We start from the raw sequence: 25377 nt of genomic DNA, 5'->3' as shown, positions 1-25377 counted from the left end.
CCAAATGCAAACCCAAAGAGCATGTGTAGCCCCAGAGTTCTACCCAGGCCCGTCTGCACTATGGTCAGCTGTAGAAAAACTAACCCTAACCCTGTTCCACTGTCTTCAACCTCCTCTCAGATCGAAGGCTTCGACGTGAAGCGGGTTGACGAGTACCATCTGACCGGAATCGCTTTGGACATGTTCGTCCGATGGGAACACCGACCTCAGAGTTCAGTGGACCGAGGGGAGAACCGATCCGACAGCCGAGCTGAGAACCGAACCAAGACCGACCAGAACAAAGCCGAGGACGCTCAGTACTCAGAAGGCCTGGTGAGAATGTTCTCCTTCAAATGTAGAACCTTCAACAGCTGGATTTAGGTCCTTGGGTTCCAGAGGTGTCATGTACTGTAGTTTTTTTCTCTGTCCAGACCCGGCTCACCTTAGACTCGGGTAAAGAAGTGTCGCTGGGCCAGCTGTGGTTGGAGCTGCTGAGGTTTTACACTCTGGAGTTCGCTCTGGAAGAGTACATCATTAGCATCCGCCTGAAGGAGTTCCTGTCCAGAGAAGTGAAGAACTGGCCTCGCCGGAGACTCGCAATTGAAGGCAAGAAACATAACAGGATGAGTGAACACACCAAGGTTCACTGTAACATTTACAACTGAAAACATTTGACCAGAAATTTAGATTTGAAAGGGTTAAATATGTGGGGTATTGATGAAGGCAGGTCAGGGTTTGGGGTATTGGTGTAGTTGAGTCAGGGTCAGGGTTTGGGGTATTGGTGTAGATAGGTCAGGGTTTGGAGTATTGGTGTAGTTTGGTCAGGGTTTGGGATATTGGTTTGGGGTATTGGTGCAGTAATAGTACCTGTCTTACCCATGGTACCTGTAGTTGATTGCCTGTGTTGGTTTTCTTTTGTCAGATCCTTTCGCTTTGAAGCGGAATGTGGCTCGCAGTCTGAATAGTCAGATGGTGTTTGAGTACATCCAGGAGCGGTTCCGCATGGCCTACAAATACTTTGCCTGTCCGCAGAGGTGGGGTCGCAGGGGGCGCCAGAGAGCCAAGAACGCTGGGAAACACAGAGCTAATTTGGAGGGACCAGAGAAGAAGAGCGAAACCACGGATGCAAACGATAGGAAAGGAAGGAATATGGAGCTGGAGTCGACAGAGAGCCTGGATGAAGAAGGTCCAGATCCGTCCATGAAGAACCAACAGAAGACCCTAGAGTCCAGTCTCATAGAACTGGTCCTCCATGATGACTGCCAACCTACAAAGAGGTCAGAGGTCACAGCACTTTCCCCCAATGGCCTACTAGACAGTGAGGAGGGGGAGGAAGAAGATGAGGACGAGGGGGAGGAGGAGGACAAAGATGAGCGTGCTCCATCAGAGGATCTGCACTATGTGTTTGATAAGATGATCTTCACCGGAGGGAAGGTAACTAACTCAACAGGAGGGTTGGGTTAGCACTAACGTTAGCACCAGGGTTGGCACTAATGTTAGCGCCAGGGTTAACGCTAACGTTAGCATCAGGGTTAGGGTTAATGTTAGCACCAGGGTTAACGCTAACGTTAGCACCAGGGTTAGCGCTAACGTTAGCTCCAGCAACAAGACAACAATACCCAAGTGTGTTTACGTAACCATAAACATCCCATAATTTAGGGTTAGCGCTAACATTGGCACCAGGGTTAGCGCTAACATTAGCACCAGCAACAAGACAACACCTGAGTGTGTTTACGTGACCATAAACATCCCATAATTTAGGATTAGTGCTAACGTTAGCACCAGGGTTAGTGTAACGTTAGCACCAGCAACAAGACAACAACATCTGAGTGTGTTCACGTGACCATAAACATCCCATAATTTAAAGAAATCCAATCATTGTTACATTGTGGTCTGGTATGTTTACATGCACTGCAGAAATATGAAGGGGTTAGGTTTAACATTAGGGTTAACGTAAAGGTTAGGGTCTTAGACTGGGTTAGGGTTAGGGTGTGTTTGTTGTATTTTCTTGGTCTGTATCAGTTTAGTTGAATCCTTCTTTCCTTCTCTCTGTGTCTTTTTTGGTTCAGTCTAATCCTAATTCTTTGTCATGGGTTCCAGTGTGACGTTGACCCTGAAGGTTTGTGTGTGTGTTGTGTTTCCAGCCTCCTACAGTTGTGTGCAGTATCTGTAAACGGGACGGTCACCTGAAGGACGAGTGTCCTGAAGATTTTAAGAAGATTGAGCTGAAGCCTCTTCCTCCGATGAACGAGCGCTTCAGAGACATCCTGGACGGACTCTGCAAACTCTGCTTCTGTACGTCACCTGACACAGCACCATAGCTACCATGGGTAACCATGGCAACCACCAGAATAACAGCACGCACCATGTACATACACAGTTAACAGGGTAACCATGGCAACTACCATCATAACAGCATGCACCATGTACATAAACAGTTCACAGGGTAACCATGGCAACCACCATCATAACAGCATCCACCATGTACATACACACTTAACAGGGTAACCATGGCAACCACCATCATAACAGCACGCACCATGTACATACACAGTTAACAGGGTAACCACGGCAACCACCATCATAACAGCACGCACCATGTACATAAACAGTTCACAGGGTAACCATGGCAACCACCATCAGAACAGCATGCACCATGTACATAAACATTTCACAGGGTAGCCATGGCAACCACCATCATAATAGCATGCACCATGTACATACACAGTTAACAGGGTAACCATGGCAACTACCATCATAACGGCACGCACTATGTACATAAACAGTTCACAGGGTAGCCATGGCAACCACCATCATAATAGCACGCACCATGTATATACACAGTTAACAGGGTAACCATGGCAACTACCATCATAACGGCATGCACCATGTACATAAACAGTTCACAGGTAACCATGGCAACCACCATCAGAACACCATGCACCATGTACATACACAGTAACCCTAACTGTAGTGGTTCCTCTGTGGTTCCTCTGGTTCTAATGGGTGTCCTGTCATTCTGTAGTGGTTGTAGTGGTTCCTCTGCGGTTCCTCTGTTGTTCCTCTACTGGTTCCTCTGGTTCTAATGGGTGTCCTATCATTCTGTAGTGGTTGTGGTGGTTCCTCTGTTGTTCCTCTACTGGTTCCTCTACGGTTCCTCTGGTTCTAATCGGTGTCATGTCATTCTGTAGTGGTTGTAGTGGTTCCTCTGTGGTTCCTCTGGTTCTAATCGGTGTCATGTCATTCTGTAGTAGTTGTAGTGGTTCCTCTACTGGTTCCTCTGTGGTTCCTCTGGTTCTACTGGGTGTTCTGTCTGTGCAGATGAACTGTCTCCCACTCTCTCCTCTGTGGTTCCTCTACTGGTTACTGTGGTTCCTCTGTGGTTCCTCTACTGGCTCCTCTGTGGTTCCTCTACTGGTTCCTCAGTGGTTCCTCTACTGGTTCCTCTGTGGTTCCTCTACTGGTTCCTCTGTGGTTTCTGTATGGTTCCTCAGTGGTTCCTCTGGTTCTAATCGGTGTCCTGTTTGTGGTTCTTCTACTGGTCCCTCTCTGGTTCCTCTAATGGTTCTTCTATGGTTCTAATGGGTGTTCTGTCTGTGCAGATGAACTGTCTCCCACTCTGTCGGAACAGCAGAAGAGGGAGCAGATCCTGGCTGGTCTGGAGCGTTTCATCAGGAAAGAATATAACGGTGAGTGAGAATCCCAACATTAGAGGGGTCTACGTTCTCCAGGAGTCCAGAACCACGGGTTCTCCAGTTTGTGTCTGAACCTGATCAGACCAGTGTCTGAGGTCGAATGTGACATGTTCTGGTTCGGACTGTTCGGACCCTTATGTTCTGGTTCGGACTGTTTGGACCCTTATGTTCTTGTTCGGACTGTTTGGACCCTTCATTCTACTGTGTGTTGTTTCATCTGCAGATAAAGCTCAGCTCTGTCTCTTCGGTTCCTCCAAGAATGGCTTCGGTTTTCGAGACAGTGACCTGGACATCTGCATGACTCTGGAAGGCCACGACACTGCAGAGGTGAACCGCTGTTCATTCATCTGAGCGTCATTATTTCATTCGTCTGAGCATCATTATTTCATTAGTGTGAGCGTTATTATTTCATTAGTCTGAGCTTCATTATTTTCAGTAGTCTGAGCTTCATTATTTCAGTAGTCTGAGCTTCATTATTTTAATTAGTAAGAGCTTCATTATTTCATTAGTCTGAGCTTCATTAGGGGTCAAAGGTTCTTTATAAGTGAACCTGGACATCTGCATGACTCTGGAAGGCCACGACACTGCAGAGGTGAGCAGCTGTTCATTAGTTTGAGCTTCATTAGGGGTCAAAGGGTTTTTATAATGCTGCATTTCCACTACGTGGAACCAGCTCGGTTCGACTCAGTATTCCTGGAGACCGTTTCCATTACAGGATACTACTGACTTTACAGTACCTGGTCGTCATAGGGATGCTGCGCATTATTCCCGTGTCGTCTGCTCAGAGTTGCTGAAAACTCGCTTGTTGCGTGTTGTCTAGTCTGAATTTTTACGTCCTCCACCAAAGACTGAATCTCCTGGACCGACCATGGTGTAGTTTTGGGCTGTTATCATGTGGATTAATGTACCGCTATAGTTACTGTCCACTTCTACATCTGTTTTTTGTAAAAGGGTGGGTCACAGAGAAAACTGTCAGACCAATCAGTGGGCTGCAGTGTTACATGTCACGGTTTAGTATCGCTTGGAACCTCGGTGGAGGTGATATCAAAAAACTAGTACCAGGTATCAGATTCCAGGTCCTTTTTCGTAATGGAAACACAAAAAGGCCGAGTCGAGTCGAGTCAGTACCACGCAGTGGAAACGCGGCATAAATGAACCTGATGTATTTTCTGCCTCAGAATGAGGTGCAGTTGGTTCCATCCTTGTCACATGTTCCTCATCTTCAGCATTTGACACCAGACACTGATCCAAATTGAAAGTAGGTGAGGTTAAAGATGCGGGAGACTTTCATGATGAATTTTTCATCAAATCTGTCAAACCTCAGTCATATCCTCAGTATCATGAATTTGTTAGTCTATCTGTGATTACCTGCTGCAGGTGCCTGCACAAACCTCCCTGCAGCGGCAGCGCAAACCTCCATTTCCCACAATGCACATCGCGACAAAAAAATTCCTCAGATGCCCCCGTTCCCTCCCAGCTCTGAATGTAAACATGTTTTGTTTGTGGTGGATGGTGCTAAGAAACTGTTCACCTTAATGCAAGAGATTCAGGTGAGTAATGACAGACAGACGAACAAATTCATGATACTGAGGATATGACTGAGAATGGACAGATTTGATGACAAACTGGTCACAAAAGTCTCCCGCACCTTTAAGGTTCGGGTCAGGTTTGTAAAGCCCCTTTGGTCCCCGTGCTTTAAAAGTGTTCTCATAACTGTCCTGTGGTGATGACGTCATGGACATGGAACAGGAGTAGATCTAACCTCCATCCACACTAAGAACATGTCTACATTTACAGTGGGGCAAAAAAATATTTAAGTCAGCCACTGATTTTGTAAGTTCTCCTACTTAGAAAGATGAGAGAGGTCTGTAATTTTCATCAGAGGTACACTTCAGCTATGAGAGACAAAATGAGAAAAAAATCCAGGAAATCACATTGTAAGATTTTTTAAGAATTTATTTGTAGATGATGGTGGTAAGTAAGTATTTGTTCCCCACAAACAAGCCAGATGTTTGTCTGCCCCAGACCTGTACCTTCTTTCAGAAGCTCTTCTGTCCTCCACTGGTTCCCTGTATTAATGGCACCTGTTTGAACTGGTTCTGTAGAACACACACCTGTTTGAACTGGTTCTCTGTATAAAAGACACCTGTCCACAGCCTCAAACAGTCAGACTCCAAACTCGACCATGGACCAGACCACAGAGCTGTCCAAGGACACCAGGAAGAAAACTGTAGACATGTACCAGGCTGGGACGAGTCAATCTACAATAGGCAAGCAGGTTGGTCTGAAGAAATCAACTGTGGGAGCAATTGTAAGAAAATTGAAGACATACAAGACCATCGATAATCTCCCTGGATCTGGGGCCCTATGCAAGATCTCATCCTGTGGGGTCAAAATGATCATGAGAACGGTGAGCAAAAATCCCAGAACTACACAGAGGGACCTGATGAATGACCTGCAGAGAGCTGGGACCAAAGTACCAAAGGCTCCCATCAGTTCTGAAAGAACTCCCCCCCACCCCACCCCATAGCCATATTAATTTAAATTGATTCATATAAACTCAAAACAGATAGTAACTGATACAACTACATTGTTACAAATATTAAATTATTTAACTAGTAGTATTGTGACTGCCTCTGCCGCTACCGCTGCCACAATAATTCTAGCAAATTAGGCTACTGGTATTATTAAATATCTTTGTATTATTACAACAATTATTTTTTTCCCCCTCAATCCCCCCTCTCTCTTTCTCACTTTCATTTACACCCCCCTCTTCCCCTTTTCCCTATCACCCCTAACCAAGCTATATGGTTTAGTTGCTATTTACATTTATGATCTTTTTCTTTGTAATATGACATTGTTGTTGTTGTTTGTCAGTACTCTGTCATTGTTGTTATTTTTGGTTTGTTTATTTGTTTGAGTTTCCCTTTGTTATGTGTTGTTGTTTTTCTGTCCACATTGTCTTGTTAACTATCACTAATGAAAAAAAAAAAAAAGTTCTGAAAGAAGAAGGTACAGGTCTGTGAGAGCCACAAATCTGGCTTGTTTGTGGGTGACCAAATACTTATTTTCCACCATAATTTACAAATATATATATTTTTTAAATCCTACAATGTGATTTCCTGGATTTTTTTTTTCTCATGTTGTCTCTCATAGCTGATGATTCTCTGATGAAAATTACAGACCTCTGTCATCTTTCTAAGCAGGAGAACTGGAACAATCGGTGGCTGATTAAATACTTTTTTGCCCCACTGTATATTCAATGGTTTCTGTGATTATTTTGGCTGTGATTCTTCAAATGTAGACTTGAACCAATGAGATTTGACCTCAGTGTGTTGAACTTTGATTCTTGAAGAACCACTGGGGAGTTTGTTATTAAATGTTCAGGTCCCTCTGTGAACAGAAGCTGAACTGTAAAGAGATCATCGAAGGCCTGGCCAAAGTGCTGAAGAAACACACAGGTGAGTTGACGTTTGTCCACTTCAGGTGTGTGTTTGTGTGAGAATGCAGCAGGACTCTGATGGGTCATGTGGTTCTGTACAGGTCTGAAGAACATCCTGCCCATCACCACAGCCAAAGTGCCTATAGTCAAGTTTGAGCACCGGCAGAGCGGTTTGGAGGGCGACATCAGCCTCTACAATACTCTGGTGAGCATCACACTGGACACACTCTGTACTACACTACCCATGAGCCTCTGCTGCCGTGGAGAACTACAGTACCCATGAGCCTCTGCTGCCGTGGAGGACTAGAGTACCCATGAGTCTCTGCTGCCATGGAAGACGGGCGTCACAGTTGAATGTATTGCAGCACTGACAGAATAAAGCTCCTAATGGAGTCTTAAGACAAATCCAAAAACCCAATAGATGAGTTTCAGTGTTTACTAACAACAGTGATGCGCGCGCAACTCGGAGGTAGAAACAGTAGTCCCAGCTCCAGCTGGCTCACATCAGCCGTACACCTCCAGGCTCTGCCCCAGAACTGGTGAATGAGCTGATCTGTTCGCTGTAAAACGGTCCATTAACTGTCTCTGTCCTAAAGCCCCTCCCATCTTCATAATGGGACTGGACCGCATGGGGAAGGCTGTCCCATAGTAGAAAAGCAGACTGGCACAGACGGGTGGGCAGTATTGTCACCAGCTCCAGCTAAACTCAGCGGTGTCGCCCGCCGTAGCTCTGCCCACTTCCATCTGCCTCACCCAGCTGAGGAAACTCAAAGGGAACAGGTAGATCCACAATCACTCTGTCTGTATAGGTGATAGTCTAGGGGAAGCCCTCCTGTAGGTTTAAAGGGCTCTGCATCACCGGACTGCATGAGGACTATTCTGTTTTTCCACGCTGCTAAGCGCAACAGGCACGCAGGCTAACTATACTGAGAAGCGGGGTTAACTGCAGTAATAACTATAAGCAGCGGTGGGCAGAACAGAACCACTGCTCCCACCAATGGAACCTAGCAGTCTGTATGCACAGCTGATACTGGTGAAAGCTAAGGAATAAACGGCACACAGGAGTTTAGCAGGTCCATCCTTTAACACACTACGAACTCGGCATGACTTCCACCTCCAACACATAATGTATACATACGTCACATGAAACACATCTGTACTACTCTAACAGCTGCTCTAACGGTGTCAATGTTTGTGTTTGAGGCTCAACACAACACCCGGATGTTGGCGACGTACGCTGCTCTGGACCCTCGAGTTCAGTACCTGGGCTACACCATGAAGGTCTTCGCAAAGGTCAGTCTGGTTCCTATGTCTGAAGGTCCTTTGTGTTTTTAGTGTGGGTGCAGGTGATTGGTTGTTTGACTCATGTCTTCTGTCGTCTCAGCGCTGTGACATCGGGGACGCGTCCAGGGGAAGTCTGTCGTCCTACGCCTACATCCTGATGGTGCTGTACTTCCTGCAGCAGAGGCATCCTCCGGTCATCCCTGTCTTACAGGAGGTGATGTCACAGACCACATGACTCATGGATCAGGGTTAGGGTTCTAGACAGGGTTAACCATAAGCCTGACCTTAGGGTTAGGGTTCTAGACAGGGTTAACCATAAGCCTGACCTTAGGGTTAGGGTTCTAGACAGGGTTAACCATAAGCCTGACCTTAGGGTTAGGGTTCTAGACAGGGTTAAACATAAGCCTAACCTTAGGGTTAGGGTTCTAGACAGGGTTAACCATAAGCCTGACCTTAGGGTTAGGGTTCTAGACAGGGTTAACCATAAGCCTGACCTTAGGGTTAGGGTTCTAGACAGGGTTGACCATAAGCCTGACCTTAGGGTTAGGGTTCTAGACAGGGTTGACCATAAGCCTGACCTTAGGGTTAGGGTTCTAGACAGAGTTAACCATAAGCCTGACCTTAGGGTTAGGGTTCTAGACAGGGTTAACCATAAGCCTAACCTTAGGGTTAGGGTTCTAGACAGGGTTAAACATAAGCCTAACCTTAGGGTGAGGGTTCTAGACAGGGTTAACCATAAGCCTAACCTTAGGATTAGGGTTCTAGACAGGGTTAACCATAAGCCTATCCTTAACAGTGTGTGGTACTAAATCCAGTGTGTTTGCCGTGTGTGCAGATCTTTGACGGACACTCTGCTCCTCAGCGGATGGTGGACGGATGGAACGCCTTCTTCTTTGATGACCTCGAGGATCTGGTTATTTTTTATTTATTTATTTTTAAATGTGTCCTGAGTGGTCCATTCACAGTGGTCTAGTGGTCTGTTCACAGTGGTCTAGTGGTCAGTGGTGTAGTGGTCCATTCACAGTGGTGTAGTGGTCCATTCACAGTGGTCTAGTGGTCCGTTCACAGTGGTCTAGTCGTCAGTGGTCTAGTGGTCCATTCACAGTGGTCTAGTGGTCTATTCACAGTGGTCTAGTGGTCAGTGGTCTAGTGGTCTGTTGACAGTGGTCTAGTGGTCTATTCACAGTGGTCTAGTGGTCTAGTGGTCTGTTGACAGTGGTCTAGTGGTCAGTGGTCTGTTCACAGTGGTCTAGTGGTCAGTGGTCTAGTGGTCCATTCACAATGGTCTAGTGGTCCGTTCACAGTGGTCTAGTGGTCAGTGGTCTAATGGTCCATTCACAGTGGTCTAGTGGTCAGTGGTCTGTTCACAATGGTCTAGTGGTCAGTGGTCTAGTGGTCCTTTCACAGTGGTCAGTGGTCTAGTGGTCCGTTCACAGTGGTCTAGTGGTCTGTCCACAGTGGTCAGTGGTCTAGTGGTCCGTTCACGGTGGTCTAGTGGTCCGTTCACAGTGGTCTATTGGTCAGTGGTCTAGTGATCCGTTCACAGTGGTCTAGTGGTCAGTGGTCTGTTCACAGTGGTCCGTTCACAGTGGTCTAGTGGTCAGTGGTCTAGTGATCCGTTCACAGTGGTCTAGTGGTCAGTGGTCTAGTGGTCCATTCACAGTGGTCAGTGGTCTAGTGGTCCATTCACAGTGGTCTAGTGGTCCGTTCACAGTGGTCTAGTGGTCCGTTGACAGTGGTCTAGTGGTCAGTGGTCTGTTCACGGTGGTCTAGTGGTCAGTGATCTAGTATTCCTTTCACGGTGGTCTAGTGGTCAGTGGTCCATTAACGGTGGTCTAGTGGTCAGTGGTCTAGTGCTCCTTCCACTCCAGAGGAGATGAGCCAACCCTAATCCAAGTCCCTGAAGTCCATGTTCAATATGTACGGCTGAAACCCCCCATGTCCACGCTGTCTTTGGGTTAGGGTTCAGGACAGGGCTAACCCTATCCTGATGTCATGTGTGTCGTCATGTGTGTTTGACCTCTGACCTCTGTGGTGCTCTTCAGCAGCAGCAGCTGTCGGAGTTACCTCCGAACACCGAGTCTGTGGGCGAACTGTGGCTGGGGCTGCTGCGATTTTACACCGAGGAGTTCGACTTCAAAGAACATGTGATCAGCATCCGCCAACGCAAACGCCTCACCACCTTCGAGAAGCAGTGGACCAGCAAATGCATCGCCATCGAAGGTAACATGTGGCCCCGCCCACGCCTGAATCTGTACGAATGGGTGTCAAATACCAGTGTTTGACTCGTTTATCGATTCCTCAGATCCGTTTGACCTGAATCATAACCTCGGAGCTGGAGTTTCACGTAAAAGTAAGTTTGACCTTTCAAACCTGTAACGTTCATCAGTGGATGTTTCGGCCATCAGCCCTAACAGCAGTGTTAGAGTTAGGGTTCTGTTACAGGAACATGCCACCTTTAATCTGGAACTACAGCACATAAATGCAGTGGTGGGTCATCTGGTCCCCCCTTCATGGTGGCTCTGGTCCCCCTCTGGTCCACCTCTGGTCCACCTCTGGTCCTCCTCTGGAGGTAGAAACAGAGCCGTCCTAAAGGTGGGACCAGGACTGGGGAACACTCTGTCAAAGGAACCCCTCTGGTTCTGCAACTGAGGTGGGGCATTTGGATGATGGCGACACCAGGCGCAGGAGAGACCGCAGAGGCACTGGCAGGATTCTGCAGCTGCCACCACTGCTGCTGCGGCTGCACGCCATTTTCACCCATGGCACCAAGCTGAAGCACGAAGCCAGCGGCGGCGGCTGCAGCAGAATTCCATGCTAGTGCCTCCGTACGTGTCTGTGGTCTCTCCTGTACTGGGTGTTTTTAAAATTGAGCACTGAGTCCCCGCCCCTTTGATTAGTGAAGGCAGGTCCCCTCTGTAGAAGTCCAGCCTGTCTCAGCTCTGTCCACCTTTGTCTTGGCTGTGTTAAATAGTGGGGCAGCTTAATCAAAGTATCCATAACAATTGTGCATTTTGTGATAAAAGAGTGAAATTTGGCACACACGTAGACATTAATATTCTGAAGAGATCTGGATATTGAGCCATCTCAGATTTGACCCCTGATAGCCATGACAGCCATTTTCTTCAGTGGCTGACTGCGGTTGCTGGTATTTGACTGACCTGCTTATCTACAGAGTACTGTAGGTTGACTTTGGGACTTGGTTTATCTGTAAATGGGGGGGGGGGGTTTATTTCAGGAAAATTTTCAGATTCAGCTTTAGCCCTGATTTTCTGATGCTACGAGGTATTCTAAGCACTCCTGTGTTATTTTTTTGAAATTTTCATCCAACCCCCCCCCCCCCCCCCCCCCCCCCCCCGAAAATTACTTTTTCAACCCTAAAAACATGGGGTTTTGGGCAACTTTCAAACCTTCTTCACTTTTGATAAAGTACAATGTAACAATCTGCTCATGCTGGGCCCTAAATGTTTTTTTGTGAGATATGTCATGTCTTCAGAGTGCGTTGCACTACAAAAGGTGTAGAGTCAAGGTCCAATTATAGGTCAAAGGTCACCCAAATGGTCAAAAATGCATATTTGATGGAATGAAGCTGTTAATGTGGGTTCTTCCAAATGTTTGGCTCAGGTTCTCTCCTCAGAATACATCTACTGACCACAAACAACTGATATTCAATAACACACATTAAACAACTATTTACTCATGTATTCTCCATATAGACATGTCAAAAATAATAAACAGTACTTTCACATGACTTTGACATTTACATGTATATGTCCTGTTGTGGGCGACACGGTGGTGCAGTGGTTAGCACTGGTGCCTCACAGACAGAAGGTCCTGGGTTCGATTCCAACACCAGTCAACAGGGGTGGGACCTTTGTGTGTTCTGTTTGCATGTTCTCCCCATGTCTGCGTGGGTTCTCTCTGGTACTCTGGCTCCTCCCACCATCCAAAGACATGTGCTAATAGGTTAATGGGTTAATCTAAATTGCCCATAGGTGTGAATGTGAGAGTGATTGTTTGTCTCTATATGTTCATCCCTGTGATGAACTGGCGACATGTCCAGGGTGAACACTGCCTTCACCCATAAGTAGCTGGGATAGGCTCCAAGAGACCCTATGTAGTGAGGATAAAGCGGGTTCAGAAAATGAATGAATGTCCTGTTGCAATACTTGTAGCTCCATGACAATGGGTTGTAATGTAATGTTAGTGATGGTGCAGTGGATAGCACTGGTGCCTCACAGACAGAAGGTCCTGGGTTCGATTCCAACACCAGTCCATGGGGGTGGGACCTTTCTGTGTGGAGTTTGCATGTTCTCCCCGTGTCTGTGTGGGTTCTCTCTGGTACTCTGGCTCCTCCCACCATCCAAACACGTGCACTGATAGGTTAATGGGTTCATCTAAATCACCCATAGGTGTGAATGTGACAGTGATTGTTTGTTTCTATATGTTCAGTCTGTGATGAACTGGTCACATGTCCAGGGTAAACCCCACCTTCACCTGTAAGTAGCTGGAATAGGCTCCAAGTGACCCCTGTGACCCTAGTGAGGATAAAGCGGGTTCAGAAAATGAATGAATGAATGAAGTGTTAGTGATTCCCACCAAAATGTGTGCTAGTGTTTCCCTCCACACTAATGGCAGCAGATTCAAATCGAATTTACATGTGTCAATATTTAGTCTGTAATGTGTCTTTAAAGGGCCAAAGGCTTTGGGGGGTTCCACCAGGAACCAGAGGGAACAGAACTGAGGACAGATTTGATAAATGTCGGAATGGTATGAAATTTTGAAAAAAAATTAGGCATTTTGGTGACCTTTAATCTCCAACATGACCTTGACATAATTAGCATAATTAGTCTAACCTGACCTTAAATGCACAGGTCTGTGTGTGTGTGAGGGAGACTGCTCACAGGAAGGACTTCTGATCACCGGAAAGAACCATGAGCCGGTGACAATATCATGATCATAAACTGTCAGAGAACAGTTACTGCTGCCATGTTGGAAAACAACTGCCATGTAAAATTTTGTAGTGGCCAAAAGTTTTCAATAAATACATAAATGCGACAATAAGAATGCTAATGTTGATATCATGTTCCACAGTCTGAACAGAAAAGTATTACATTATTGCAAAATGTCAATTTTAAGCAGATTTTGAGCACCACCTTGAATCAAATCAAAATTTTGACCTCTGAGCAGACTGGAACCACAAAAAATGACTTCAGCACATCCCAAACTATAGAAATAGACACCAAGAACATGAATATTTATCAACTGTGTCTAATTCTATGCTTAAATCAATTTTCACACAACGCGATTGGCAGCCATCTTGAAAAATGGCCGTTCAAGACAAAATTTGAGGTGGCTCAATATCTATATCTGCTCACTATCTATCAGTCTACATCTGTGCTGATTTTGGTGCTTTTATCACAAAATGCACAATAGGTTAGCTATGCTGCCCCACTAAAATGGGTCGTTGGTAGAAAACAGGTGGATATCTGTAAACAGTGGTTGTAGTTTGACTGTATGTGTTTAATGTGTGTAAACAGGTTCCCATGAAACTGGTGGTTTTTAGTTTGATCACTCACTATAAACAAATCCATGATTTAAAGTCATTTATCAAATGTCAAAAAAGTGTTAATGGTAACAAGGTTATTATAATTTTGACTATTGAAAAATATTATCCCAAAGTTACTCAGATGATCGTGTGTCTGTGTTTCTGTTTCCTCTTGTAGTGACAAATTTCATCATGAAGGCTTTCATTAATGGAAGGAAGTTGTTTGGAACGCCGTTCTACCCCGTTCCAGGCGCTGAAGTGGTACGACCCTCGCACCACCATCTCCATTTAAACATTAAGCAATTAACCGATTAACTGTGTAAATATGTGCTGGTTTTGCCCTAGGACTACTTCTTCGATTCCAGGGTGCTGACAGATGGAGAGTTGGCGCCCAACGATCGATGTTGTCGAATCTGTGGGAAGATAGGCCACTACATGAAGGACTGTCCGAAAAGACGCAGGTACGTCCAACCTGTGTTTACGCAAACACACAACCTGATCAATAGGTTTGATCAGTTTTGTAAACATCCAGTGGATGCACTAATCAATAGGTTTGATCAGCTCTGTAAACATCCAATGGATGCACTGATCAGTAGGTTTGATCAGCTCTTTAACTGATGCACAAGGACTTTGTTATTTCTTCACTATCAGTTTAATGGATAATGGTCATCTGATCTGAGACTGATCCTGGTCCAGTCAGGTCATTACCCATCATGCCTCTGGTCTACAGTACAAGTCTATGGGTCAGTATTACCCATGTCACGCCCTGGCTAGGGGACCCTAGGGTGCGACATGAAAAGTGTGGTCACCTTTCCTCACTCCGAAGCCACAGAGAAAAGCCCCGGACACGGGTTGTGCATGTTTAACAAAAAGTGATTTATTTACATGGCACAAAATAAAGATACTGAAAACTGGACAAAAAGGCAATTGAAACTTCGGGGTGGGCTCTGGCCATAACAACAAACAAAATTCTACTACCGAGAAATGAAGCTGACCTGCAAAATAAAGAAACCAAAATACAAGATCTAACCTCCTTATCAAAAACGAGAAAATGAGACAAAAGAAAAAGGGCAGCCCACCCCTACTGCTTAACTGGGAACACTGGCAGAATGAAGGCGGGGTTGGGAGTAGAGGAAAGTGCCACATCGGCCCGGCCCAGCTCTGTGGTCTTTAAAGGTCCGCCTCCAGCCGCTGCTCCAATCACGGGGGAGAATCTGGCTCGGCACCTGGAACACATTATACACTCACACAACAGAAAAATGGACACACCCACGGAGTGACACCCAGACCCACCTATGGGTCGTAACACCCATCATGCCTCTGGTCTACAGTACCAGTCTGTGGGTCAGTATTACCCATCATGCCTCTGGTCTGTGGGTCAAATTACCCATCATGCCTCTGGTCTGTGGGTCAGTATTACCCATCATGCCTCTGTGTGCAGGATAAAGAAGAAGGACACTGACAAAGATGAGGACATTAAAGAGGACGATCGAGACATGAAGGAGCGACGCTGTTTCCAGTGTGGAGACATGGGACATGTACGGAGAGACTGTCCAGAATACAGACACCTGAAACAGAGGAGTGGACAGACAGGTATGGACACACACAGACACACGTTCCTCAGACATTCCATATCTGACCCATCACCACTTTACATGTTCCTCAGTTGTTCCTCAGATGTTCCTCAGTTGTTCCTCACATGTTCCTCAGACGTTCCTGACATGTTCCTCAGTTGTTCCTCAGACATTCCTCACATGTTCCTCAGTCATTCCTCACATGTTCCTCAGACATTCCTCAGATGTTCCTCACATGTTCCTTAGTCGTTCCTCAGATGTTCCTCAGTTGTTTCTCAGACGTTCCTCAGTCGTTCCTCACATGTTCTTCAGTTGTTCCTCAGATGTTCCTTAGTCGTACCTCACATGTTCTTCAGTCGTTCCTCAGACGTTCCTCAGTCGTACCTCACATGTTCTTCAGTCATTCCTCAGATGTTCTTCAGTCATTCCGCAGAAGATCCTCAGTTGTTCCTCACATGTTCATCAGTAGTTCCTCAGACGTTCCTCAGCCATTCCTCAGACGTTCCTCAGTCATTCCTCAGTGGTTCCTCAGACGTTCCTCCATCGTTCCTCACATGTTCTTCAGTTGTTCCTCAAACGTTCCTCAGTCGTTCTCAGTTGTTCCTCACATGTTCTTCAGTCGTTCCTCAGACGTTCCTCAGTCGTTCCTCACATGCTCCTCACATGTTCCTCAGACATTCCTCAGTCATTCCTCACATGTTTCCTGTGTTTTTTTTCAGCTCCTCCTCATATGGTTCGGTCCATGGTCAGTTCACAGTCCATCCCCATCCCTCAGAGTTCTACTGACGGAACCAGTAGAACCCGACAGCCCTCTGAATGTGTGAGTAACACCACCCACTTCCACAGATGTTCTCCACCTACATTCCACTGCTTATGCTCCACATGTTCTGTACGTTCCATTGCTGATGCTCCACACGATCTGTATGTTCCACTGCTTATGCTCAACATGTTCAGTACGTTCCACTGCTTATGCTCCACACGTTCAGTACGTTCCACTGCTTATGCTTCACACGTTCTGTACATTCCACTGCTTATGCTCCACATGTTCTTCCGTGCGTTCCACTGCTTATGCTACACATGTTCTGTACGTTCCACTGCTTATGCTTCACATGTTCTGTACGTTCCACTGCTGATGCTCCACACGATCTGTATGTTCCACTGCTTATGCTCAACATGTTCAGTACGTTCCACTGCTTATGCTCCACACGTTCTGTACATTCCACTGCTTATGCTCCACATGTTCTTCCGTGCGTTCCACTGCTTATGCTACACATGTTCTGTATGTTCCACTGCTTATGCTTCACATGTTCTGTACGTTCCACTACTTGTGCTCCACATGTTCTTTTGCACGTTACACTGCTTATGCTCCACACGTACTGTATGTTCCCCTGCTTATACTCCACACATTCTGTACGTTCCATTGTTTATAATCTACACATTCTGTACGTTTCGCTGCTTATGCTCCACATGTTCTGTACGTTCCATTGCTTATAATCTACACATTCTGTATGTTCCACTGCTTATGCTCCATATGTTCTGTACGTTCCGCTGCTTATGCTCCACATGTTCTGTAGGAGTTTATTCATCAGATCCTGTATTTAACAGTTATGTAATTTTTCTTCTTCTTCTTGTCCCCCCCCCCCCCCCCCCCCCAGTCAGACAGCCGTCACACACCCCCCTACTCCCCCCAGCCCCCCCCCCCACCTCACTCCTCCTCCTCCCAGTCCTCTGGTTCTCCTCAGCCCCCTCACAGTAAGACCAGCTCCTCTTCCTCCTCCTCGGGGCTGAAGCCAGGGCCACACCCCCAGGGGCCCCACCACCAGGGGCCCCACCCCCAGGTGCCCCTGCCCCTCTTCAGTTTCCCCGCCTCCCACCCCACCCCCTACCACTCAGGTCCACTCAGCACTCTGGGTCTCCAGCCCACCCCCCACCCCCACCACCACCACCCAGTCCACCCCTGGCCTGTCCATGGCCCTGTGCTGACCGCCTCCTCGCCCACGGCCCCCTCCCCCCCCAGCCTCAAGTTCGCCCTGCGTTCACAGGCAACAGGAAGCGGCAGTCCCACAGGTTCGGGCCCTGGGGGGGGCAGCCCCGGGGGTGGCGGCCCTGTCAACCTCAACGACCCCAGCATCATCTTCGCCCAGCCGGCGGGGAGGACTCTGGGCCTGGGGGGCCTGGGGGGGCCAGGGGGGCCAGGCCGGGACGGCCAGTGGCACAACCAGCTGACACAAGCACCGGGAGGGGCACTGATGGGCAACGGCAACGCAGTGAAGTCAGGTACAGGGGGGAACGGGGTCAATGGGGTCTGAACCAGGTACAGGGGGCAACGTGGTCTGAGTCAGGTACAGGGGTCAACAGAGTCAATGGGGTCAATGAGGTCTGAATCAGGTACAGGGGGCAACGGGGTCGACAGTCTTTTATTTAATTTTTTTTTACCTTTATTTACCCAGGCAAGCAATTAGGAACAGATTGTTATTTCCAAATGCAGCCTGATCAAAGAGCAATGGCTCCTGGAGGGGAAGGGGGGGGGGGGATGAAAGTAAAACCAAGGTAAACAATAACAGAAAGAAAAAGTTATTAAATAAATAAATTACAACAATAACAGTGAGACATGTTAAAGACAAATACTCAACAGGTGCAACAGTCAACTCAAATGTGTTCCAGGTTTTGGTTTAAAACAGTTCAGATATGAGGACAGTGAGTTTGAGGGGGGTTTCTAGAATGTTCCAGTCGTTAGCTGCAGTGAATTGGAAGGCGCTGCGACCAAAGACAGTGTGGACTTTGGGGATAGTGAGTTTGATGAGATGACTGGACCTAAGAGTGAGTGTAGAATGGGAGAGGTGGAGAAGGACGTGAGGTAAAGAGAGGTTTTAGTGAGTAAGGTTTAGTAAATGAGCTGGAACCAGTGGTGGAGCCGTCTGGTGTGGAGGGAGGTCCAGTCTATCAGGTTCTACTGGTTCTACAGGTGACAGTGGTGAGTGGGGAAAGGAGCACCTGTGGCCAAATGGATGGACGAATGGTGGGGAGGGTCAAGTCTGCTGAGGGTGGAATGAGAAGCCATCCTACAGATGGTGTCACCATGATCAAATATAAGCAGGATGGTCATTTTAACAAGTTTGTGTGTGTGTAAATGGGTGAAGGAGGTCTGATTCTGGTACAGAAAGCTCAAGCGAGCTTTGACTTTGGACTGCAGGTGTTTAATGTGGGTGGTGAAGGAGAGGGACGAGTCCAACCAGAGACCAAGGGAGGTCAGGTCAGCAGGTCACAAACTCCAGCTCAGAGCCACTGGCACAGAGGATTTTAGGGGCAGTGGTTGAATCGTGTTTCCGGTCAAAAATAATGCATTTGGTTTTGTTGGTGTTGAGGGAAAGATGCAGGCTGTGAAAATACTGCTGGATAGAACTGAGACTGAGTTGTAGTGTGGATGCTGTGGAGTGGAGAGAGGGGCCCTCTGAGTAGAAGATGGTATCGTCAGCATATAGGTGGATCTTGGAGTTGCCGGCATTCTTGGCTACATCGTTAATGTAGATGGAGAACAGCGTTGGGCCCAGGATGGAGCCTTGGGGAAGCCCTTTAGTGATTGTAAGAGGGTCAGACAAGATGTCATCAGTCTTCAGTTGCTGAACTCAGTTGTTTCAATCGCTGGTGAACCAGTTGCAGGAGTGTGATGACAGACCAATGGTGGTGAGCCTCTGCAGGAGGATGGAGTGGTTGACAGAACTTAGGGCCTTGGATAAATCGATGAAGGCAGCAATGCAGATCTGCTTGGAATCCAAGGAAGTAGGGCTGTGCAATTAATCAAAATTCAATTACGATTTCGATTATTACACACAACGATTACAAAAATTATGTAATCGAGAAAAAACAGTTATTAATTTTGAGTCGTTTTAATTTACACACATGCAAGCTCCCATGAGCTGTTCTGCCCTGCCCCCCTCTAAGCTACAGCTGCCAGCTAGCCGGCAGGTCCACCCCAAGAGGAAAGTTGTACCTAGCAGTCTGGAAAAACGGCAGGAGAATCACAGCAGAAGTGCTTGGTAAACAAAAAAGGCAAGTCAAATTCAATTGTATGGAATCACTTTGGGTTTGATGAAGAAGACGAAGAGCAAAAACACATCACGAGCAAAAACACATCACGTGCAAAAATTGTTTCGTAGTTGTGTCCGCACCGACCGCTAACACAACAAACCTTTTTAACCATCTAAAGTTTAACCACCGCCACCTTTATCATATTCTTTATCTTATGAAAAACTAAAACGCATAAAAACAACTTCGTCCGCAATGCAATCTTCAGTCTCCGAATCTCTTTACGCTGCAACTCCCGTATTAACCTAACCCTAACCCGTATAACCCTAACGTGCGTTTTCTACAGCGTGTCCCATAAGTCTGCATACATAGGAAAAATAAACGTTTCTTGACATAAACCATTTTTATTTCTATAATATGCTCTATATGACTGCCATTTTGTCGGGAACACATTTCAATGTGTGTCCTCCACTGCTGAAGAACTATAAAGAAGAAATATAAAGAAATACATGTTAGAACCACATGTATTATGTCTCCTATGTATGGAGACTTATGGGACACCCTGTAGATGGCTGATGTATACAGAAGGCCTGAACTGAAACCTCACGGCACGCCACTGAGTTAAAATGTTTCATACTACATTGAACATACTTGAATTTATAATTTGCACTTTACGTGAGTTTTTTTTTTTTTTTATTGCTACAGTTCTATGGCAAGTCTATAGCAGTTTAATTACAGTGCACTATTTGTTTACAAAAGGAAACATACTTGAATTTACAGTACACTTATTTGATTTCAAAGATTTTTTTGTTTCGTACAAAAGTGAAAATACTTTGTTTTAGTGGTTAAAAGCTTTATTTATGTTTAAAGAGTATATTTTACATTGTTTTGCAAGAAAAAAATAAACAACTTTAAGGTTAACAAATAATCGTTTTTAATAATCGTGATTTCAATTATTGCTAAAATAATCGTGATTATTTTTTTTTTCTATAATCGAGCAGCCCTACAAGGAAGTAACGATGTCATCCAAACCCTTCAGAGTAGCTGTGGTGCACTCATGGCCTGGCCTGAACCCAGACTGCAGGTTGGACAGGATATTGTTTGAAGCCATGACGTGGCTAAGCTGTCTATGAGCTAGAGGATAGAGGGTCAGAGGTGGTCTAGTCCAGTTAGAGGATAGTGTGGCAGAGGGTGGTCTAGAACAGATAGCAACAGAAAGACAGAAATTATCTGACAGTTTGATCTTTAACACAAGCAGTTCAAGAAGCTTGGGAACAGACTTTAACTGTGAAACAGTGAATCGCAGATGATCTTTTACAAAAAGAATCACACCCCCTCCCTCGGTGGCTCTATACTGGCGAAAGACATTATAACCTGGTCTTAAAATGTTAACATCTGCAATGCTTTTCTTAAGCCATGATTCAGAAACTGCAAAAACATCAAGGTTTGCAGTGTGTGCCCAGGATTTTAGCAAATTGAGTTTAGGTAAAAGACTACGGATATTGATATGTAAAAAGCCCAGAGATTTACGCTGACAAAAATCATCAAACACCAGACTAGGAGCAGTAGGACGAATATTAACTGTACCAGGCCCAGGATTTGGATGAACGTTGCCAGACATGGCCAACATGAGAGGGATTAACATGTAACGAAAAGCAGTGCTAAAATGTTGACAGCTTTTATCTTTCATTGGGGACTTAGTTGAAATGAAAGAGTTGGAAACATGTCACTGTTGCAATAACAAGTTTGAATACAATGGAACAAAAAATGTAACTCACTGAGTGTGTGTGTGTGGGGGGGGGTTGCAAGAAACACAATAGTCCAAAAGGATGAGGCAATCCTGGGTGGAAAACTGAAGACCAGTGAACAACGGCCATAGAATGGCAACTGAGGCAACAACGTCTGTGGAACAGGAGGTTGCCTGGGAGTATAAGAGTTCCAGGATCCAGGGCAGTTAGAAGGGAGAGTAAGATGATGAAAAGAGACACCTTTAAACACCAAAAAGAGGCATTAAAAAAAAAGAATTACAAGAAACGGGTAGCAATGGGCCAGCCACTTGGCCAGTATACTCTGGTAGCAGACATTCAACTGTGTTAGTACAAAGTATAAAGTATAAATAAAGTATTTATTCTTCAACGAGTCTGGTTGAAGAACTACAGACACACAGACGCTCTTTAATTAGACAGTCCCTGAACGCACTTCAATCCTGGGAGTCATAAAGTTTGTTGTTGATCCATCTGGTCTGAAGTATCTGAGTCAGGTACAGGGGGCAACAGGGTCTGACTCAGGTACAGGGGGCAACGGTGTCAACGGGGTCTGAGTCAGGTACAGGGGTCAACAGGGTCTGAGGTATCTGAGTCAGGTACAGGGGGCAATGGGAACAACGATGTCAACAGGGTCTGAGTCAGGTACAGGGGTCAACAGGGTCTGAGGTATCTGAGTCAGGTACAGGGGTCAACGGGGTCTGAGTCAGGTACAGGGGGCAACAGGGTCTGAGGTATCTGAGTCAGGTACAGGGGGCAATGGGAACAACGATGTCAACAGGGTCTGAGTCAGGTACAGGGGTCAACAGGGTCTGAGGTATCTGAGTCAGGTACAGGGGTCAACGGGGTCTGAGTCAGGTACAGGGGGCAACAGGGTCTGAGGTATCTGAATCAGGGCCATCTACTTACTAAGCACTACAGTCCAGTTACAGTCCAGGTAACAGAGGTCTACAGGCAACGGAGGTGTAGGGTCAACAGGGGTGTAGGGTCAGCAGAGGTGTAGGGTCAATGGAGGTGTAAGGTCAACAGGGGTGTGGGGTCAACGGGGGTGCGGGGTCAACGGGGGTGTAGGGTCAACAGGGGTCAACGGAGGTGTAGGGTCAGTGGGGTAAAGTGTGGTCTGCAGAACTTTCTATGTTAGTTGCAGGTTAATTTGCTTTATTGTCCCCGTAGACAAATCCAGTCTGTACATTTGACCCATAATGCACTGCACCACCTAGCATTAGCATTATCAACAGCACAGAAGGAGTAGAAACCTGCAGTTGAACACACAGAGACGAGATTTAGTCTGGACCATGTCCACATTTTGTCTGGACCATGTCCAGGTTTAGTGGACCCGTCGGTAGTCTGGACCACGTCCGGGTTTAGTCTGGACCACGTCCAGGTTTAGTCTGGACCACGTCCAGGTTTAGTCAGGAGCCCAAAAACAGTCACTGGTCCCAGTTCATGTCTCGTATGTTTCAGTTTCTGTGTGTTTCTTGTCTTTTTGTCCTGTTGCCAGTTCCTGGTGTTTGTTACTCATGTTACTCATGTTGCTCATGTTGCTGTGTTTCCTCCATAGACCCCCCCTTCCTGACCCAGGCATCTCGGTTGCTAGTTTTGGTTGCTCAGGTTGCTCATGTTGCTGTGTTTCCTCCACAGACCCCCCCTTCCTGACCCAGGCATCTCGGTTGCTGTTGCTCATGTTGCTGTGTTTCCTCCACAGACCCCCCCTTCCTGACCCAGGCGTCTCGGTTGTGGGACCCCCACAGTAAGACACCCCCCCAGTACACGCTGTCTCCGTCCTGGCGGTACCGGATGCCCCAGAACTTCATCCAAGCAGGGGGCGGAGCCTTCCAGACCACCAAGCCCTTTGTGGCCCAGGGTAAGGCCCCGCCTCTTTACAAACATACAATCATAAGCAGCCTCGGAGGGACTCTGACCCGTTTGCCCCTCCCCCCTCAGGCTCAGTGGTCCACCCCAACCCCAACTTCCCCCTCGTCCCACATGTCCGACATCCAGTCAACCTGAACTTCATCCAACAGAAGAAGTGACCTGGACCTGGACCTGGACCAGAACCAGACCCAGAACCAGACCCAGACCCATAGGAACTGTTTAAAAAGAGACCCATGGGAACTCTTTTAAACAGACTTTTATCATTTTTGTACAGTTTTTATGTTTTATTTTTTGTCTCATTACATTGATTTGTGATACAAATGTCAAATATTTTAATACCCCCATTTTTGCAGGGGTCCAAAAAAGTGTTTTTATTTTATGTGTAAAGTACGGAGCAAAATGTAAACCTTTATTTTTCTTAGCTGTATTCATACTTTGCTTGAAGGCTTTGAATAGGAGTTTGTTTTAAAAGATCTAACATGTGACCGTCAGTTCATAGACGCAGGATAGAGAAAAAAGGGACAAAATCACAAATAGGATCAAAAACTTAAAAAAAAAAAAATTAATGCTAAATATAATAATAATAATAATAATAATAATAATAATAAAGAAAGACGCAAACTGGCTGCTGTGTCCTTTTCATTGACTGGTTTCATTGATGCTTTTCATGTGTTCATAGTTTTAAACTTGAAAATAATCACGCATTCATCAACACCTGAAAGGAATCATCCATCCATCCATCCATTTTCTTCCGCTTATCTGGGGCCGGGTCGCGGGGGTAACAGTCTAACCAGGGATGCCCAGACTTCCCTCTCCCCAGACACCTCCTCCAGCTCTTCCGGGGGGATCCCGAGGCGTTCCCAGGCCAGCCGAGAGACATAGTCTCTCCAACGTGTCCTGGGTCTTCCCCGAGGTCTCCTCCCGGTGGGACATGCCCAGAACACCTCCCCATGGAGGCGTCCAGGAGGCATCCGAAACAGATGCCCGAGCCACCTCAGCTGGCCCCTCTCGACGCGGAGGAGCAGCGGCTCTACTCCGAGCTCCTCCCTGGTGACTGAGTTCCTCACCCTATCCCTAAGGGTGCGCCCAGCCACCCTGCGGAGGAAACTCATTTCGACCGCTTGTATCTGGGATCTTGTCCTTTCGGTCATGACCCAAAGCCCATGACCATAGGTAAGGGTAGGAACGTAGATTGACCGGTAAATCGAGAGCTTCGCCTCTCGGCTCAGCTCCTTCTTTACCACAACCGACCGATACAGCGACTGCATCACTGCAGACGCCGCACCGATCCGTCTGTCAATCTCACGCTCCATCCTTCCCTCACTCGTGAACAAGACCCCAAGATACTTGAACTCCTCCACTTGGGGCAAAGACTCCCCACCGACCCGGAGAGGGCAGACCACCTTTTTCCGGTCGAGAACCATGGCCTCGGATTTGGAGGTGCTGATCCTCATCCCGCTCGCTTCACACTCGGCTGCAAACCGTCCCAGGGCACGCTGAAGGTCCAGGTTCGATGAGGCCAACAGGACAACGTCGTCTGCAAAATGCAGAGATGAAATCCTGTGGTCCCCAAACCGGACCCCCTCCGGCTCCTGGCTGTGCCTAGAAATTCTGTCCATAAAAATTATGAACAGAACCGGTGACAAAGGGCAGCCCTGCCGGAGTCCAACATGCACCTGGAACAGGTCTGACTTACTGCCGGCAATGCGAACCAGACTCCTGCTTCAGTCATACAAGGACCGGACTGCCCTTAGCAAAGGGCCCCGGACCCCATACTCCCGAAGCACCCCCCACAGGATACCACGAGGGACACGGTCGAACGCCTTCTTCAGATCCACAAAACACATGTGGACTGGTTGGGCGAACTCCCATGAACCCTCGAGCACCCGATGGAGAGTATAGAGCTGGTCCAGCGTTCCGCGACCGGGACAAAAACCGCATTGTTCCTCCTGGATCCGAGGTTCGACTATCGGTCGGATCCTCCTCTCCAGTACCTTGGAATAGATTTTCCCCGGGAGGCTGAGGAGTGTGATCCCTCTGTAGTTGGAGCACATCCTCCGGTCCCCCTTCTTAAAAAGGGGAACCACCACCCCGGTCTGCCAATCCAGAGGTACTGTCCCCGACTGCCACGCGATGTTACAGAGACGTGTCAGCCAAGACAGTCCCTGCACATCCAGAGACTTAAGGTACT

At 46.9% G+C, this 25377-nt stretch overlaps 1 protein-coding gene across 5 annotated transcripts in view; it reads left to right on the top strand.

The window, feature by feature from the left end:
• The window catches only part of tut4 (terminal uridylyl transferase 4), a 32713-nt gene extending 8988 nt beyond the window's left edge, over positions 1-23725 (top strand). For 3 of the 5 annotated variants that reach the window (XM_030129590.1, XM_030129591.1, XM_030129594.1), the window contains 20 exons: positions 121-312; positions 411-585; positions 902-1413; positions 2124-2274; positions 3582-3668; positions 3898-4001; positions 7078-7135; positions 7218-7321; positions 8320-8409; positions 8501-8614; positions 9236-9313; positions 10446-10623; positions 10706-10753; positions 14127-14209; positions 14294-14409; positions 15390-15541; positions 16242-16342; positions 17178-17799; positions 23017-23175; positions 23256-23725. In XM_030129590.1, coding sequence (XP_029985450.1) covers positions 121-312; positions 411-585; positions 902-1413; positions 2124-2274; positions 3582-3668; positions 3898-4001; positions 7078-7135; positions 7218-7321; positions 8320-8409; positions 8501-8614; positions 9236-9313; positions 10446-10623; positions 10706-10753; positions 14127-14209; positions 14294-14409; positions 15390-15541; positions 16242-16342; positions 17178-17799; positions 23017-23175; positions 23256-23344 — 3213 coding nt within the window. In that variant the 3' untranslated portion in view covers positions 23345-23725. The remainder of the gene's footprint in view (positions 1-120; positions 313-410; positions 586-901; positions 1414-2123; positions 2275-3581; positions 3669-3897; positions 4002-7077; positions 7136-7217; positions 7322-8319; positions 8410-8500; positions 8615-9235; positions 9314-10445; positions 10624-10705; positions 10754-14126; positions 14210-14293; positions 14410-15389; positions 15542-16241; positions 16343-17177; positions 17800-23016; positions 23176-23255) is intronic. The other 2 variants (XM_030129593.1, XM_030129592.1) reach the window with 2 other exon arrangements.
• The last annotated feature ends 1652 nt before the right edge of the window (positions 23726-25377 follow it).

This window comes from Sphaeramia orbicularis, unplaced genomic scaffold, assembly GCF_902148855.1.
Source record: "Sphaeramia orbicularis unplaced genomic scaffold, fSphaOr1.1, whole genome shotgun sequence".
In the NCBI taxonomy this organism is placed as follows: Eukaryota; Metazoa; Chordata; class Actinopteri; order Kurtiformes; family Apogonidae; genus Sphaeramia; species Sphaeramia orbicularis.
The sequence above is the reverse complement of the archived record's forward strand: the minus strand, read 5'-3'. Positions and strand labels throughout refer to the sequence as shown.